The sequence below is a fragment of the Saccopteryx bilineata genome, chromosome 8, assembly GCF_036850765.1.
Source record: "Saccopteryx bilineata isolate mSacBil1 chromosome 8, mSacBil1_pri_phased_curated, whole genome shotgun sequence".
Taxonomy (NCBI): Eukaryota; Metazoa; Chordata; class Mammalia; order Chiroptera; family Emballonuridae; genus Saccopteryx; species Saccopteryx bilineata.
This window is the reverse complement of record NC_089497.1, coordinates 21727498-21744187: the sequence shown is the minus strand read 5'-3', so window position 1 is coordinate 21744187 and position 16690 is coordinate 21727498. Positions and strand designations below refer to the sequence as shown.

The 16690-nt window shown below is 35.5% G+C and overlaps 1 protein-coding gene across 2 annotated transcripts in view; it reads right to left on the bottom strand.

Moving 5' to 3' along the window:
- Positions 1-16690, bottom strand: part of ZNF654 (zinc finger protein 654) — an 84050-nt gene that overhangs the window by 27578 nt on the left and 39782 nt on the right. For both annotated transcript variants that reach the window (XM_066241475.1, XM_066241474.1), the window contains exon 3: positions 1071-1152. In XM_066241475.1, the coding sequence (XP_066097572.1) occupies positions 1071-1152 (82 nt within the window). The remainder of the gene's footprint in view (positions 1-1070; positions 1153-16690) is intronic.

Sequence of the window (16690 nt, the reverse complement as noted above, 5' to 3'; positions counted from 1 at the left end):
TCTAAAAGCTTGCTTTTAATTAATATGAAATAAAAACCCTAGGTGAAATAAAGCACTGCATGCCCTGGCCGGGTTGCTCAGTGGATAAAGCATCCACCTGGTATGCCAAAGTTGCAGGTTTGACACATGGTCAGGGCACGTAGGAAAAGCAATCAATGAATACACACTAAATGGAACTAAGAAGAATAAGTTGATGCTTCTTTCTCTTACCTTCCCTGCCCCCTTCTCACTCTCTCAAATCAATGAAAAAAATTTAAAAAAAAAGAAAAAGAAAGAAAGCATTGCATGACTTTTACGTTATTCTGCGGATCAGGAGATCACCTAAAGATGGGACAGTAGTACTCCTGCTTGACCAGCAGCCTCTCTTTTTTACACCATAGGAATAACTAACTGTAAGATGTGTTGTCTGAACAATTTACCTCTAGGGGGAGCTCAAAGCACATCTTCCTTTATTCTACCCAGGAGCTGTGCTGATGAGATAATTCCAAGGACACATTAGTGAGCCACAGTACTCGGTATTTCTTCCTAAGTAAATGGTAAAATGATCAAATGTTCTTGCTATCTACAGAGAAGTCTTAGATATTTTTTACTCTCTTCTCTCATATAGAATGCCCCCAGAATATCTGCCTTCTATGTTGGGGCAGCTATTGAGAAAATGGATGAGAAAATAATGGTACAACCAAGGAGAAAAGTGGCATGGAAGAGACAGCTTCAGTCTAGTCTAGGTAAGGGCTGAGCTCTACACGGGGCTTTGAAACCAGAGCCTAAAGCATTAAAAAAAAATGAATGTATGTCCAGGGTTTACGTAGGCATCTACAAGAGCGGTGGCAGCAGGCTCCAGTATAGCAAATGTAGAAATGGAATCCGATACCAATCTATGAACTGCTTAGAAAGACAGCTGGAAGTTCATTTTAAGAAACCTCCTTTTTCCACTTAGTATAATGGGATCCAAAACATCATCACCTTAGCAAATATAAAAACATACAGGCAATAACCAATATACTATTTTTAGGGGAAGACAAACGCCTGTTTTAAATGTAGACAAAATGTGAAGTAGTAAATTGTTTTACCTGGAACGATCCAAGAATATCCTTTAAGGGCTCTTCATAAAACTCATCTCTTCCAAAGAACAGCAGCAACTCAAAGAAACTCCTAGGAAGAAAAAGTGAATGATAACTTTCATTGCTTCTTTGACTTTTTGTCCCAATTTAAGAGTCTAAAGAGATAACAATTATGTAATATCAATTATTTAGTTTTAAAACAGTTGGTTTTGAAACATTATATTGATATTTAGGATTCATGTTTGTTTTCAATAAAATTTTAATAGAAGTGTCCTCAAGGAAAATTCAAAGAAATACACTTACTGTTCTACAACAGAATACACAATTACATTAATCATGCCTCCCAGTGTTCACACTGCAGAAAAATGCAATAGGATACTAGGTGGCAAACTGTGGCCACACATGTGAAGATGATCTAAAATGGGCACATACTCCTATTATAATTGCCCCCCCCAAAACACAAAATCTAATTTTTTCAGAGGGATATAGGGATGAATAAATTGACACAAAAATCTATTATTGAGTTACCGTGAAACTCAGCCAACACTTATATTATAGCACTATCACCAATTATGTATTTAACTAATGGCACATGGATCCTCAAACTCGAGGCTTACATTAATTATAATTATCCTACTATGACAGACTGCCCCAAATCCTCATTTTTAAATAAACTATTTGGAAAATATTGTTACTAAATATTTTATGTGCCTTTAATAATTCATTAGTTCATACATAAAAAAAATCGACTTATTTCCTAACCATAAACATGAAAAGCTATAAAATTATTAATGTATTATAGCAATCCTAAATGATAAATCCCTCAGGATCTTTAAAATTTAATTTCTGTAGAAGATACTCAACTAGGAATACCTAAAGTATTTTTATAAACACTTTTTTGCTTTTAACCTAAATTAATCACTAATAAAGACTGAAATTTTTAAATGCAAACATAACTATGAGACTGTATTGTTTTAAAAATGATATAAAAGACCTAAGCATTACACAATAATTACAAAGACCCTTCGAAATACAGCATAACAACGGTGCCCCACCAACTGATATTTTTATGAATTTGACTTAAAATTTTTAAATGTCAACAAACCAAAAACCATAAAAGCAGTCAAAAGCACAATGATACACTGAGAAGGAATCTTTGCTGATTTCCTTAATTAAAAAGCTTATACAAGCAACTTTTTAAAAGGTAAATAACCCAGTAGAATACTGGGAAAGACTACTTCACAGTAAAGAAATGCAAGTGGATTTATTTTTCAAAAATGAAAACATGTTCTACTTTACTCATAACTAAATAAGTAATTATTAACATGAACTACAATTTTTCCTTCATATTTTTAAAAATAACAATGTTGACACAGTCTATGCTGGCTTTAATATGGAGAAAAAGACTCTTGATACTTTGTTGGAGGGGCAATAAATGGTACTCTGCAGGGCAACAAAGTAACAGTCATCAAAAATTTAAACGCATCTGATTTAGTAATTCAACTCATAGAAATTTAATTCTCAAAATATATACATATAAGCTCAAAGATGTATACATAAGAATATGCATCCATAGCTGGTTTTTAGTAGCAAAAGAATGGAAACATATTAAATGCCCATCCCAGAGGACTGGGTAAATTGATTATAATACACCTATACAATGAAATATGCAAATCTGAATGAAAATATTGAGAAGATATGTCTATATGAATAGATAAGGAAGAAATTTCAAGATATACTGCTAAGCTAAGATGCAGAAATATATTCATTTCATTATCATTTGTGTAAGTAGAGGGTACATGTACACCCAATGTATATTGTCTACTATCAGAGGGATATGCAACAAACTGATAAAAGAAGTTGCCTCTACATAGGAAAAACAAACGAGGTCAACGATGAAAAGGAGAACTGTTTTTCATTAATAACCCTTTTTGCAATTATTGCACTATTTTTTTTTTTTTTTTTTTTTTGCATGTCTCCGAAGCTGGAAACAGGGAGAGACAGTCAGGCAGACTCCCGCATGCGCCCGACTGGGATCCATCCGGCATGTCCACCATGGGGCGAGCTCTGCCCACCAGGGGGCGATGCTCTGCCCATCCTGGGCGTCGCCATGTTGCGACCAGAGCCACTCTAGCGCCTGGGGCAGAGGCCACAGAGCCATCCCCAGCGCCCGGGCCATCTTTGCTCCAATGGAGCCTTGGCTGCGGGAGGGGGAGAGACAGAGAGGAAGGCGCAGTGGAGGGGTGGAGAAGCAAATGGGCGCTTCTCCTGTGTGCCCTGGCCGGGAATCGAACCCGGGTCCTCCGCACACTAGGCCGACGCTCTACCGCTGAGCCAACCGGCCAGGGCCAATTATTGTACTATTAATAAGTATGAAAAATGCCCCATTAATGTACCTCTGCAATCTTCTCCATATGTATTAACAAAGCATTAATTCACATCTATCTCTTCTTTAAATTTCTAACAGAATAGGCCAGTCTAGCAACTCCCCACTTAACTAAAACCCATGTCTGCCATTGTTATCTTCCTGAAACAGAATGATCTACTTTCAGACTCTACAAACTGCTGTTTGAATTGTACCGTCTAAAGCAAAGACCTTCTGCTGACACAACTGCTTTGTTTAGATAAAATCATTATTCTAAAATATTTCACTCAGTGGCAAATATTGAAAAACTGTGATGTTTCGGATGAAATCTGGGTTTCTTTGTGCTCTTGAAAAGCAGGAACCCCTGTAGCAGCATCTCCCCCTGGCAAGTAAGCTGAGTGGTGGCTGCGGGGCAGAAACCTCTTTTCCAATTTGCCAGTCTGCACCCACCTGTCCAACACAGGGCCTGCTTGGCTGATTTATTACTTATACTGCCTCCCAATTCTATTTAGGTATTTGAGACCGCTGAGCTAGAGCAGGAAATTGAAATCCCTCATCATAACATAAGCCTATGTCTGATCCAAAACTGCACTTACACACGTAGCTTTTCCCACAAATTCCATGCTCCCCAAGCACACCTAACTCCATTCCCTAATACTCCCCTGCTCCTAAGTCTTTAGATCTGTTGCTTCCCCAAGACCTATTTATATACTTTCACCTAGGACCTTGGCCTAAAATTCCCGTCCTTTTCTACAGACAAGCAATTAGTTGATTCTTCTATACTGTCACAGTACTGAACTTTGCATGTTATTATAACACAAAGGCATTAAATCTGCACTAGGTAGAAGGGATTGGGGCTGCATCAGTATGTTGAGTAGATAGTACTGCTGGCCGAGCAATTGCGTTGAATTGAAGACAGAGTTACAGAGGTAGGTTATTAGTAGAAATAAAATGTGTTATGGCACTAAATTTAGAGATGAGTATGTAGATCAACATGACCTTTAGGTAATCAAACAAAATACGTAGAATTATATGTCTGCATTATGTGAACATGAAAGGGGAACCGACATATTTTCCAAAAGACAAGTTTGTGCATGTGCCACAATCAGCTACCTCAATAACAATGTGCCACTCCATGATAATGATATTAAAATGAGAAAAACCACATGCAAAATAAGTAAAGAGTAAAGAAAGACAAAACAACATGGTATAGCGAGCTCTGTCTTAGAGTAAGATTCAGGTGAGTCAATAAGCACTTATGCAGTAGTGAAATCAGTAGGGGGTAAAAACCTCGATTATATGTAGAAGTAGAAATTTCATATTTCATGCATGTTGTATTTTCTATTGTCTAGTGTTATAAAGATGAACTGTTTAGAAATCACGTCTAGCATTCATGAAAGAGAACTCTACAAGGTATGGGTAAATGAGTCCAAAATAGAAAATAGGACCTGAAAACGTACACAGCAGTCTACAGCTGGTCTGGCAAACTACTGCCCACAACCCAAATCTGGCCCAAGGGAGGCCTGTTTCTATATAAGAATAGTTCGCCATATTTAAATTGTTTTTAAAAATCAGAAGAATATTTTGTAACAAGTAAAAAATTGCATGATACTTAAATATCTTTTTCAATAAATAAGTTATTATTGGAAGACAACCACACCCACCTATTTACATATTAATTATGGCTGTTTTCACACCACAATGACAAAACTGAGTAGTAGCAACAGAAGCTTTATGGGTTAAGCCTAAAATATCTGGCCCTTTTACTCACCAGTAGTCTTGAGCCACACTAAGTTTGAATCTCAGCTCCACCACTCGCTTGATATGTAACCCTAAACAAGTCACTTAATATTTCTATCTCTTGGTTTCTTTATAAAATAGAAACAAACAGTAATAGTAGCTACCTCTTGTAAAACACTTGAACAATTCCTGGTAGTACTATAGGTACTAATTTGCTAATAATAATATAGTACTACTATTTTTATTATTAACATTGCCATCCAAGTTTCCTTCAGTAATCTAAGGAAACACAGATTTTCAGATTTGTTCTTCTCAGCTGTGCATGTGTCAATTTTGTTGAAATATAAACATTAATTTTTCTTCGTTTAAATTATGAAGATAAAGACATCTGACTAAATTCAAAACAATTTGTTTCTAGAAATATTATATGATATAATATCCGTTTTTAATGTTGAATGTTTAAGACGTTTGCATAATATGTATTTAATGATTAAAATGTAATAGCTTATACATTAATCAATTTATAATTAGTTCTAATCCAAACTACAAGTTACCTAAAGTTCACTGATCTAAATTAATTATTCAAGATTGAATTACCTAAACAATTATTTTTTTTTATTTTTTTTTTATTTATTCATTTTTAGAGAGGAGAGAGAGAGGGAGAGAGTGAGACAGAGGAGAGAGAGACAGGGGGAAGGAGCAGGAAGCATCAACTCCCATATGTGCCTTGACCAGGCAAGCCCAGGGTTTTGAACCAGCAACCTCAGCGTTTCCAGATTGATGTTTTATCCACTGCGCTACCACAGGTCAGGCTAAACAATTATTTTTAGTGGGAAAAATACATTATAGATGGTATGCCTTCTGAGTTAAAAACAAAAATACTATATATAATCATACCTATTTACTTTTCATACATCAGTATATTCCTGTTAGCTATGAAAGCTTTTATAACTAGAGTACCTATTTATGAAACAGACTATATTGTCATTGGGATGTCTGGAAGTCAGACTACATTTTTGCATATATTACAAACGATAATAAAGTACCAGACTTCCTTAAAATACACAGACACTAAAGTAGATTTTTTTGGTAATTAGAATTACTATTCTCTTTTAGGTATCTGTGGCATATAAGTAATTTTCACACTGAAGAATATGGATTTGACATCTATCTACCATAAGAAAATTCCAGTAAATTATGATGCTAAGTTCTCTAAATACAAGAAACCCATTTAGCAACAGAGAGTGCAATACAGAGAAACAAAGAAATGGAAAATAAACAAGAGTTAAAGACACAGGAAATGGAATGTACCAGTCTAACATGTTTAATTGGGTTTCCACAAAAAGAGAGAGAATATGATGAAAGACAAAAACTGAGTAAGAATTTTCAAAACTGATGAAAGATACCAATCCTAGATCTAGGGTAGCCCAAGAAATCTCAATAAGGACTAATAAAAAATAAATATATACCTAGTTATATGACAGTAAAGTATAAAATACTAAGAGCAATGTATAAAACCAGAGAAAAATATAGACTGTTTACAAAGAAATAGTTAATTAAATTAGGAAGAAGAGTCTAAGACACAAAAATGTATAGACTAGAAAATTTGCTATAATAACTAACCTTAGCTTTAAAAATTATATAGTAAAAATACATGACATCAATAACATTTAAGTTGCAATGAGAAGTTTCAGTGTGTTTCCGTGTCCTAGACTGTAGGAATGTAAAAAGCATATAAAGGTACACACTTCAACAAGTTAAGCACTAAATTCTCCTTAACTAATTTATAATTTACATAAAGTAAAAGTTCCTTCAATTTTTTTCTAGAAGTACTGTACACAAATTGATGACAAAGGTGAACCTCTAGGAAAACTATGACATAACAAGAGTAATGTAAAAGGAACTAGTCAATTAAAACATTTCGTAAACCCTCTACAATCGAATCTAAGCATTGTATTGGCACACGGACAAACAGCCTAATAAAATCATACAGAAAATCCAAAAATAGCAATTCATGTGAAAAGTGAGTACATGAGAAAAGCAGCATCTCTAATCTGCTAGTAGGGGAAAAGTTGACTTCTTCATATTGAATAGCTAAACATAAGAAAAATTCAAACTGAATGAAAAACTTAAATATAAAAATTAATTCAAAAAAATCCCATATAACCTGATTATAGGATTCTGAACTAGGATTCAAAATTCAGAAGCCTAGAGGAATATTGATAACATTTAGTTACATTTTAAATGTCTAAAAATATAAACATAGCAAAAGTTAAATGAAAAATATACATTTGCAACTTACATCACTAGAAGGGGTTGAAAATATACCTAATACATAAAATGCTTATAAAAATTAAGACAAAAACTCCAAATTACAGAAAATGGACTTGAAATATATATATATAACCATATATATATATATATAGTTCATGTAAAAGGAAATAAATATGGTCTTTAAGAACAGGCAAAGAAATGTTCAGCTTCACTCCCAATAAAATACAAATTAAAACTACACTGAGGTCCCATTTCTCTTCTTTAAATTAGCGAAATATTAAAAGTTTGACAACACAAAACTGTGGTGAGGTCAGAGGTAAATAAGGACTCATTTTGTGGGTAAGAATGCAAAATGGGACAATCTGCATAGAGGGAACTTTGGGACTTAGAAAAATTACATATCTATTCATCCTTTGACACAAATTCTAGGAACCTTCCCCCAAAACCTAGCAAAAATACAAAGTGATCTATGCAAAAGGAAATTAATCATAGCATTATTTGTGCTATGAAAAAGAATGGAAAAAATTCAAATACCTATCATTACAAGACATTGAATAAACTATGGTAGATCTACAGAACAGAATACTATTAATTATAAAAAGCAGCCTTACTTTTTGCCCACTCCTTACTATTAAATGAAAAAAGCACTGTAAAATATGTATTCATTTATCTACAAAAAGGTCATGATGTATGGATGCATATCTGTTACATGGATCTTGCTTTTCTATCCAACCAATTTCTATCTTTTTTAATAGGTTTAGAATATTTATATGTAATGTAGTATTTTTAAGTTTGGGTTAAAATCTATCCTAATAGTTGTTTTCTATCTGTTCTAGCTGTTCACTGTTCTGTTTGACCTTTTCTTACACCTTTTATGGATTGAGTAATTTTATGATTCTATTTTATCTCCACTTGAACTTTATATATACACCTCAATAGTCAATGTTTTCAGTGATTATCCTAGGGTTGACTATATACATCACTAATAAGTCCTAGCCTATCTTCAAATAATATTATCTGCTTTAGGTACAGTATAATGTTTGTGCTATTTTTTTTATTAATTTTAATTTAAAATATACTATAAGCCAATAGTACACTTCACTACAATTGTTGGCTTAGTCTTGGCATTTAGAAAATATAAGCCGTAGGCTGGCTACCAGTTTTTGTAAAGAGTTTTACTGGAACACAGCCACGTGCATTCATTTCTGTATTTGTCTATGGCTGCTTCTGTGCTACAAGAACATAGAGCAGGGGTCCCCAAACTACGGCCCCCGGGCTGCATGCGGCCCCTGTGCACCCGAACGTGGTATTTTGTGGAAGAGCCACACTGACCAGGTGATAGGAGGAAGTGTGTGTTGTAAATGATCCCGCTTATGTTCTCTTAATTTCTTGAATCTGTAGTTTTAGGGTTCTCTTCAGCAGTAATTATATCTCTTCTGAGGCCTCCTTCTACACAAGTCAGTGGTTCTTCTCATCAACCATCTCGAGTCTCTGGGCTCTACCAATACATTCTCTTTCCTACATCCTTCCATTTTGAGGGTCAACAGCAACTTATTAGAGTGCTAAGTCTGATTCACCATCTTCTCCTTGTCTCTTCTCTCAAGGAAGAGGGTCTATGAATTAAATTCCCTTGATTGAATTCTCCATAATATATGATTACATTTCCCTAACTAGTTCTTGGCTAAAATAACATATATCTTAATGAAAAAGGAAACAAAAATAAGTTTATTGATAATCATTTCCTACAAGACCAACAGGAAATTATTTTCTGTTCTCCCATGTTTCAAAATTAAAATGGAAAACTTTTTCAGAATATCATAGCAAAGGAAAACCAGAGCCAACAGAGTACAGTCTACATAAGTCACATATTTATTTCAACTATGTAAAAAAATACATAAGTTTGTCTTGGTGCTTTGATCCTGCAGGATTTTCTTTTTCTTTTCTATTGAGCTATAATTGACATGTAACATTGTATTAAATTCAGGTGTACAACAAAATGATTCAATATTTGCACTGCAAAATTATTATCACAAGAAGTTTAGTTAATATCTATCACCACAAGTCACAATTTTATCTTCTTGTGATAAGTGCCAAGATCTACTCTCTTTAACAACTTTCAAGTAGTATTAACTAAAGTTACCATATCCCATTACATCCATATGTGTATGTTTGTATGTATATCCAATGTTCTTTATCCATTCATACATCAATGGGCACGAGTCACTTCCATGTCTTGGCTATTGTAAATAATACTGCAGTGAATACAGGGGTGCAAATATCTTTTCGAGTTCGTGTTTTTGTTTCCTTTGGATAAATACCCAGTAATAGAACTCCTGGATCAGATAGTAGTTCTATTTCTAATTCTTTGTGGCACTTTTATACTGGTTTCTACAGTGGTAGCACCAATTTACACACCCACCAACAGTGCACAAGCAGTGGTGGGAGTCAATTTAACAACCGGTTTTCAGTCCTAATGACCGTATTAAATATAAAAAAGTGATTTACCAAAAGGTAGTTTATTATTCAGTGCATTTAATACTTAAACAAGAATAAAAGAGGTACACAAAACTAGATTATGTTATAGGAAAGAATCTTAAAATACAAATGAAAAAATATCAAATAATACCTGACAAAAAACAGTAAGACTGCTATTTAAGCTATTTCCATAGTGCTTCTTGATTGGTGTCCTCACTTGCAATTTTTTTCACCTTTGGATGGAATGATCATTACCACGGGCTCTTAGCATACACTGTTGCACAGATGAACATTAAAAAAGAGTAAAGAATATAAATTTGTGATTTCCACATTGGGAGGCTGCCCAGGCACCCCCCTTAGATAGAACCCTGATAACAAGTGCCATTTTAACAACCGTTTTGCTGAACACCACAAAAAATTAGGTATCAGCTCTGCCGAACTGGCTGAATCCCACCACTGCACACAAGGTTCCATTTTGTTTACATCCTTGCCAACACCTGTTACTGTTTGTTTGTTTTTTTAAATGTAAACAACTTTATTTAAAAGATATGCTTTCCTGAAAATGTTTTATTTTTTTTTCCTTTTTTGCTCTATACCTCCACCTCCCCCATCCACTCCCCCCACCCCCACCCCCCTGCAGCTGTCAGTGTGCTCTATGTATGAGTTTAAAGCCTTCTAACAGGTGTGAGGTGATATCTCATTGTTGTTTAGATTTGGACTGGGTTTCCTTTGCTGGGCAAAAGTTTTCGTGGGATTTTTTTTAATTTGATATAATCTAACTTGTTTACTTTTGCATTTGTTGCCTTTGCCTACAATGTCAAATGAAAAAAAAATCCCCAACATTGATGTGAAGGAGCTTACTGTCTACGTTTTATTCTAGGAGTCTTATGGTTTCAGGTTTTATGTTCAAGCCTTTAATCCACTTTGATTTGATTTCTGTGTAAAGTGTAATTAGTGGTTCAGTTTCATACTTTTAAATATGGCTGTCCAGTTTTTCCAACACCATTTACTGAAAAAACTATCCATTCCCACTGTATATTCTTGCCTCCTTTGTTGTGTTTTACTTGACTACATATGATGGGTTTATGTCCGGGCTCTCTATTCTGTTAACTATGTGTCTGTCTGACCTTTGTGCCAATACCATACTGTTTAGTTAGTTGTGTAATATAGTTTGAAATCAGGAAAAGTGATTCCTCTAGCTTTTTTCTTCTTTCTCAGTACTAGCTTGGTTATTCAGGATCTTTTGTGGTTTTTTCTAATATTGTGGAAAATGCTATTGGATTTATTATAGAGATTGCATTAAATCTGTAGTTTGCTTTAGGTAACATGGACATTCTAATAATCTTCCAATTTATGAACATGTTTTTCTTTATTTTCTTTCGAGTTTCTTTCATCAGTATCTTATAGTTTTCAGTTTATAGGTCTTTCATCTCCTTGGTGAAATTTATTACCAGGTATTTTATTCTTTTGGATGAAATTGTGAATATAATTGTTCTCTTAATTCCTGACAGTTATTAGCATATTGAAATGCAAAGAATATTTATACATTAATTTTGTATCCTGAAACTTTACTGAATTAGTCTATTATCTAACAGTATTCTGGTGGAGTATTTAGGATTTCTACATAATATCATGAAATCTAACAAAGACAATACTTCTACCAGAGAATATAGTAACATGTTTAACTATTTTATTTATAGATATTATATAGATATACTTATGTACAGAATAGTGTAAATATTAATTTAATCCTTTAGCTTAATTATAAATATTTATATGTCAAGTGATTTAAAAATTAAAAATACATGATATATATTATAAACAAGAATTCTACAAACTGATATGAATTATAATTAAATATACTAATACTTTAACATCCTGTCTAGGTACTTTGAACATTGTTTGCCAACCCTGGGAGGCTCTACTGCTCCTTCATCTAAGTTATCACAATCATTCCTTCAGAGCTCAGCTCAAGTGTGAGCCCCCTAGCAAATTTTCTCTGACTTCCCAGACCAAGTCAGGTCCCTTGTTATATTTCCTCACTGTAACCTATAATTCTTTCATGGCTATAATTACAGAATAATGTGACTGTTTAATATCCTTTAGCTCTGTCAAGTCTTTGAGAACAAGGACTTAACTACTTTATTTTCTATTTTATTCCTAAAACCAAATACCGAGATATACAGCATGGATAAAGGAATGACTATGGAATAATTATTAGAAGGATTTTCTGGCTTACATATTTATTTAAATAAAATAGAATTACAGAGTTTTTTTTTTTTTTTTTTTGTATTTTTCTGAAGCTGGAAACGGAGAGAGACAGTCAGACAGACTCCTGCATGTGCCCCACCGGAATCCACCCGGCACACCCAACAGGGGGCGATGCTCTGCTCCTCCGGGGCGTCGCTCTGCCGTGACCAGAGCCACTCTAGCGCCTGGGCAGAGGCCAAGGAGCCATCCCCAGCGCCCAGGCCATCTTTGCTCCAATGGAGCCTCGGCTGCGGGAGGGGAAGAGAGAGACAGAGAGGAAGGAGAGGGGGAGGGGTGGAGAAGCAGATGGGCGCTTCTCCTGTGTGCCCTGGCCGGGAATCGAACCCGGGACTTCGCACGCCAGGCCGACGCTCTACCACTGAGCCAACCGGCCAGGGCCTACAGAGTTACTTTTAATACCACCATGTTGCTATTTCCCCATTTTTCTTCTGGTATTAAAAATACAATGAACTTTTCTACTAAAGTAACTTTAAATAATGCAGAAACTTTTCTTTAAAAAAACATTACTACTTGACAAACCAGTAAGATAATTTACTTTCTTTTGTCTAGCACTGTCATGTTATATATGATTTGCTTCTGCTTAATTCATTATTCCTTTAATGAGATATAGCAAAAAGTCGAGCAAACAATAATACAGAAGTCAACAAACGACTTGATTCTTTTCTTTCTCTCTCTCTCTCTCTTTCTTCTTTCTTTTTTCTTTTATTAAGTGAGAGGCAGGAGGCAGAGAGACCAACTCCCACATGTGCCCCCAACTGGGATCCACCAGGCAAGCCCCCTGCCAGGCAATGCTTGCCCATCTGGCACCACTGCTTCATTGCTCAGCAACCAAGCTATTTTAGCACCTGTGGCAAGGCCATGGAGCCATCCTTAGTGCCTGGGGCCAGTTTGCTCAAACCAGTGGAGCCATGGCTATGGAAAGTGGGGGAGTGGGGAGAGGGAGAAAGAAGGGGAAGGGAAGGGTAGAGAAGGAGATGGTTGCTTCTCCTGTATACCCTGACCAGGAATAGAACCTGGGACTTCCACACACTGGGCCGGTGCTTTATCACTGAGCCAAGCCGACAGGGCTGTTGACTTAATTTTCTTTAAAAGTACTTTTATAATCCTTAAAAGCACTTTCACATTACAATACTAAAGTTAACAAAAATTATATGGAAGGGGAGAAAATCTACATAGTCACTAAAAGAAGAATACTTTTTCCTTATAAATAATGTATATCAATACTTATTTTATTTTCCTCAGAAATTAGTAGAAAATAACTGAAACTGTTTTAGTAGTTTTCAAAATAAACATATAAAAATATTCCTCATAGTTACCTAGTTCTCTTTTATACTATCTCACTCACTACTTGTGGAAACTGACTATCCCTCCATCATTTCATGGTTCTGGTGGGGCTGCCAATGCAGTATACTCTTTTCCCCTAGCCATTGGTGGACTTGTCATCAAACCGAGACAAAAATTTCAACCACACTCTCCTCAACACAGTGATTAGGTTCAAGCAGTGGGCACACATAACCTTGGCTAGCCTGAGTCTACCACATATTTTGGGGGTTAGAGGTGAGAGTGGGGTTTCTTCTCCCTTTGTTAATAAATTAAACAGTCTCAGAATTGTCAGCAGCCCAAATAGAATGAAACCCAAAGAGAAAGATGGAAAAAACTAGTTCTAGTCTTTGCTTTTTCAAGGTTTAGTCCAGTGGTTCTCAAAGTGTGCACCAGGGCACAATGGTGTGCCCTAGAAGATTTCCAGGTGCGCCCTATGGTATTCCAGAGAAATATGTGCCTGTTGGGGACAGAGATGTGGGGAATTGGCTGTAAACTGACAGTCTGCCCAACCCCCCACATCACTTGCCTGATTAGGTTGCAAAGGCTGTTAAGCTGTGGTGCTGGATTATTCACACTGCCCCCCCCCCCCCATGTTCCCCGGAAAGACTGGAGGCAAGTTTCTTCTATCCTTTGTTTGGTGTAAAGTTAACATTATATGTATGGTGGGGGTTTTGGATTGATGATTAAACATAAGGAATTGTTTCTTAAAGACTTTTAGATTTCTATAGAAGAAGAGTATGTGGCAATATCTTAAAAAGCTTTAACATTTTACTAGTTTTCAACATCCTATTTATGTGAATTAGGATTTTCTACCCTCAACACAATTAAGAGTAAAAAGAGAGGAATTCTTCAATGTATTGACGAGGAAATGAGAGCTTGCCTTTCAAATTTATGCCCAAACACTGAAGAAATCGCTAGGACACATCAGGCTCATGTTTCTCATAAACACAAGAATGAAAACACTTAACACATTCGTGCTGAACCTGCCAAATTTACAAAATCTTACTAAAAATGTATCTCTATATATATAAAAACGTAACTTTTTTGTCGTTTTTTAAATTTTTTAACCCCTCTTTTCTACGAATTCTAAAAAGCATAACAAAAAATGTAACATAAAAATGTTTTTTAATGTCAGAATAAATTTAATTTTGTCACGCTTGGACTTTAAATATCACCACAATCAAGGTGATTAACATATCCATCACCTCACATAGTTAGTTCCCTACTAAAATTTTAAATATATACAAATAAACCTTTAAAGCATAATGAACATGCACTCTATTGAGTCAATCTTCTAGATACTTACATGCCTGGAAACATTCTTGCTACTTTTACATTTACCAGTTAGAATGAGTATAAAATTATACAATGAAAGTAATTTTCCCCCAACTCCTTACATATACTTACTAGTTATATTCTACCACAAACTTTTGGTTGTATAAGACTGCTAACATCTTCCCTGGCAGGATAGCTCAGTTGGTCGGAGCTATGCCCCAAAGTGCAGAGGTTGCCAGTTCCATCCCCAGTCAGCGGTAACAGATCAGTGTTGCCATTTCTCTCCCTCTCTCTCATCAATAATTAAATAAGCAATAAATTTAAAAAATAAATCAATAAATTTCATAAAAGACTGAAATCAATCTGATATTTGTTCCTTTATAAGTGACCCAGTTTTTCCTCTTTAGGTGTTCAAATCTGTTTTGCATTTTTGATACTCTGATGCCAGATAATGATATATTAGATGAGTACCTTTCATATTCATTGTGTTGAACACTTGCTGGTTTTTTTCAGCCTAGAAGTTCATGACTGAATTCTGGGAAATTCTTTTATTATGTCTTTGAAAATTTCCTCCTATATATTTTATCTAAGTTTCTCTTTTCTGTCTAGCTAAATCATGAAGTTCCTACATGAAGCCAACACCATTTCTTTTCTGACACATTCCTTCTCTTTGGTTTTGATTTACATTCTACCTTAGATCGTCAACTTGACTTTCCAACCTTCCTACAGAACTTTTTAGTTTCCACAAACTCATTTCTAGTATTTTTTTTTAATATTAATATTTTTTTATTAAATTTAATGCAGTGACATTGATAAATCAGGGTACATATGTTGAGAGAAAATATCTCTAGATTATTTTGACATTTGATTGTGCTGTATACCCCTCCCGCAAAGTTAAATTGTCTTCTGTCACCTTCTATCTGGTTTTCTTTGTGCCCCTCCCCTCCCCTAACCCCTCTCTCCTTCTTCACCCCCTCCCCCCTCCCCAACCCCCCCCGCCCCTGTTGCCATCACATTCTTGTTCATGTCTCTGAGTCTCATTTTTATGTCCCTTCTATGTATGGATTCATCTCAGTTTTTTTTCTGATTTACTTATTTCACTCCGTATAATGTTATCAAGGTCCATCCATGTTATTGTAAATGATCCGATGTCATCATTTCTTATGGCTGAGTAGTATTCCATAGTATATATGTACCAAAGTTTTTTAATCCACTCGTCCTCTGACGGACACTTGGGCTGTTTCCAGATCTTCGCTATTGTGAACAATGCTGCCACAAACATGCGGGTGCATTTCTCCTTTTCAAGCCGTTCTATGGTGTCCTTGGGGTATATTCTTAAAAGTGGGATAGCTGGGTCAAAAGGCGGTTCGATTTTCAGTTTTTTGAGGAATCTCCATACTGTTTTCCACAGTGGCTGCACCAGTCTGCATTCCCACCAGCAGTGCAGGAGGGTCCCCTTTTCTCCACATCCTCGCCAGCACTTATTCTGTGTTGTTTTGTTGATAAGCGTCATTCTGACTGGTGTAAGGTGATATCTCATTGTGGTTTTAATTTGCATTTCTCTAATGATTAGTGATGTTGAGCATTTTTTCATATGCCTGTTGGCCATCTGTATGTCCTCTTTGGAGAAGTGTCTATTCATCTCTTTTGCCCATTTTTGGATTGGGTTGTTTGTCTTCCTGGTGTTGAGTTTTACAAGTTCTTTATAAATTTTGGTTATTAACCCCTTATCAGACGTATTGTCAAATATGTTCTCCCATTGTGTAGTTTGTCTTTTTATTCTGTTCTTGTTGTCTTTAGCTGTGCAAAAGCTTTTTAGTTTGATATAGTCCCATTTGTTTATCCTGTCTTTTATTTCACTTCCCCGTGGAGATAAATCAGCAAATATATTGCTCCGAGAGATGTC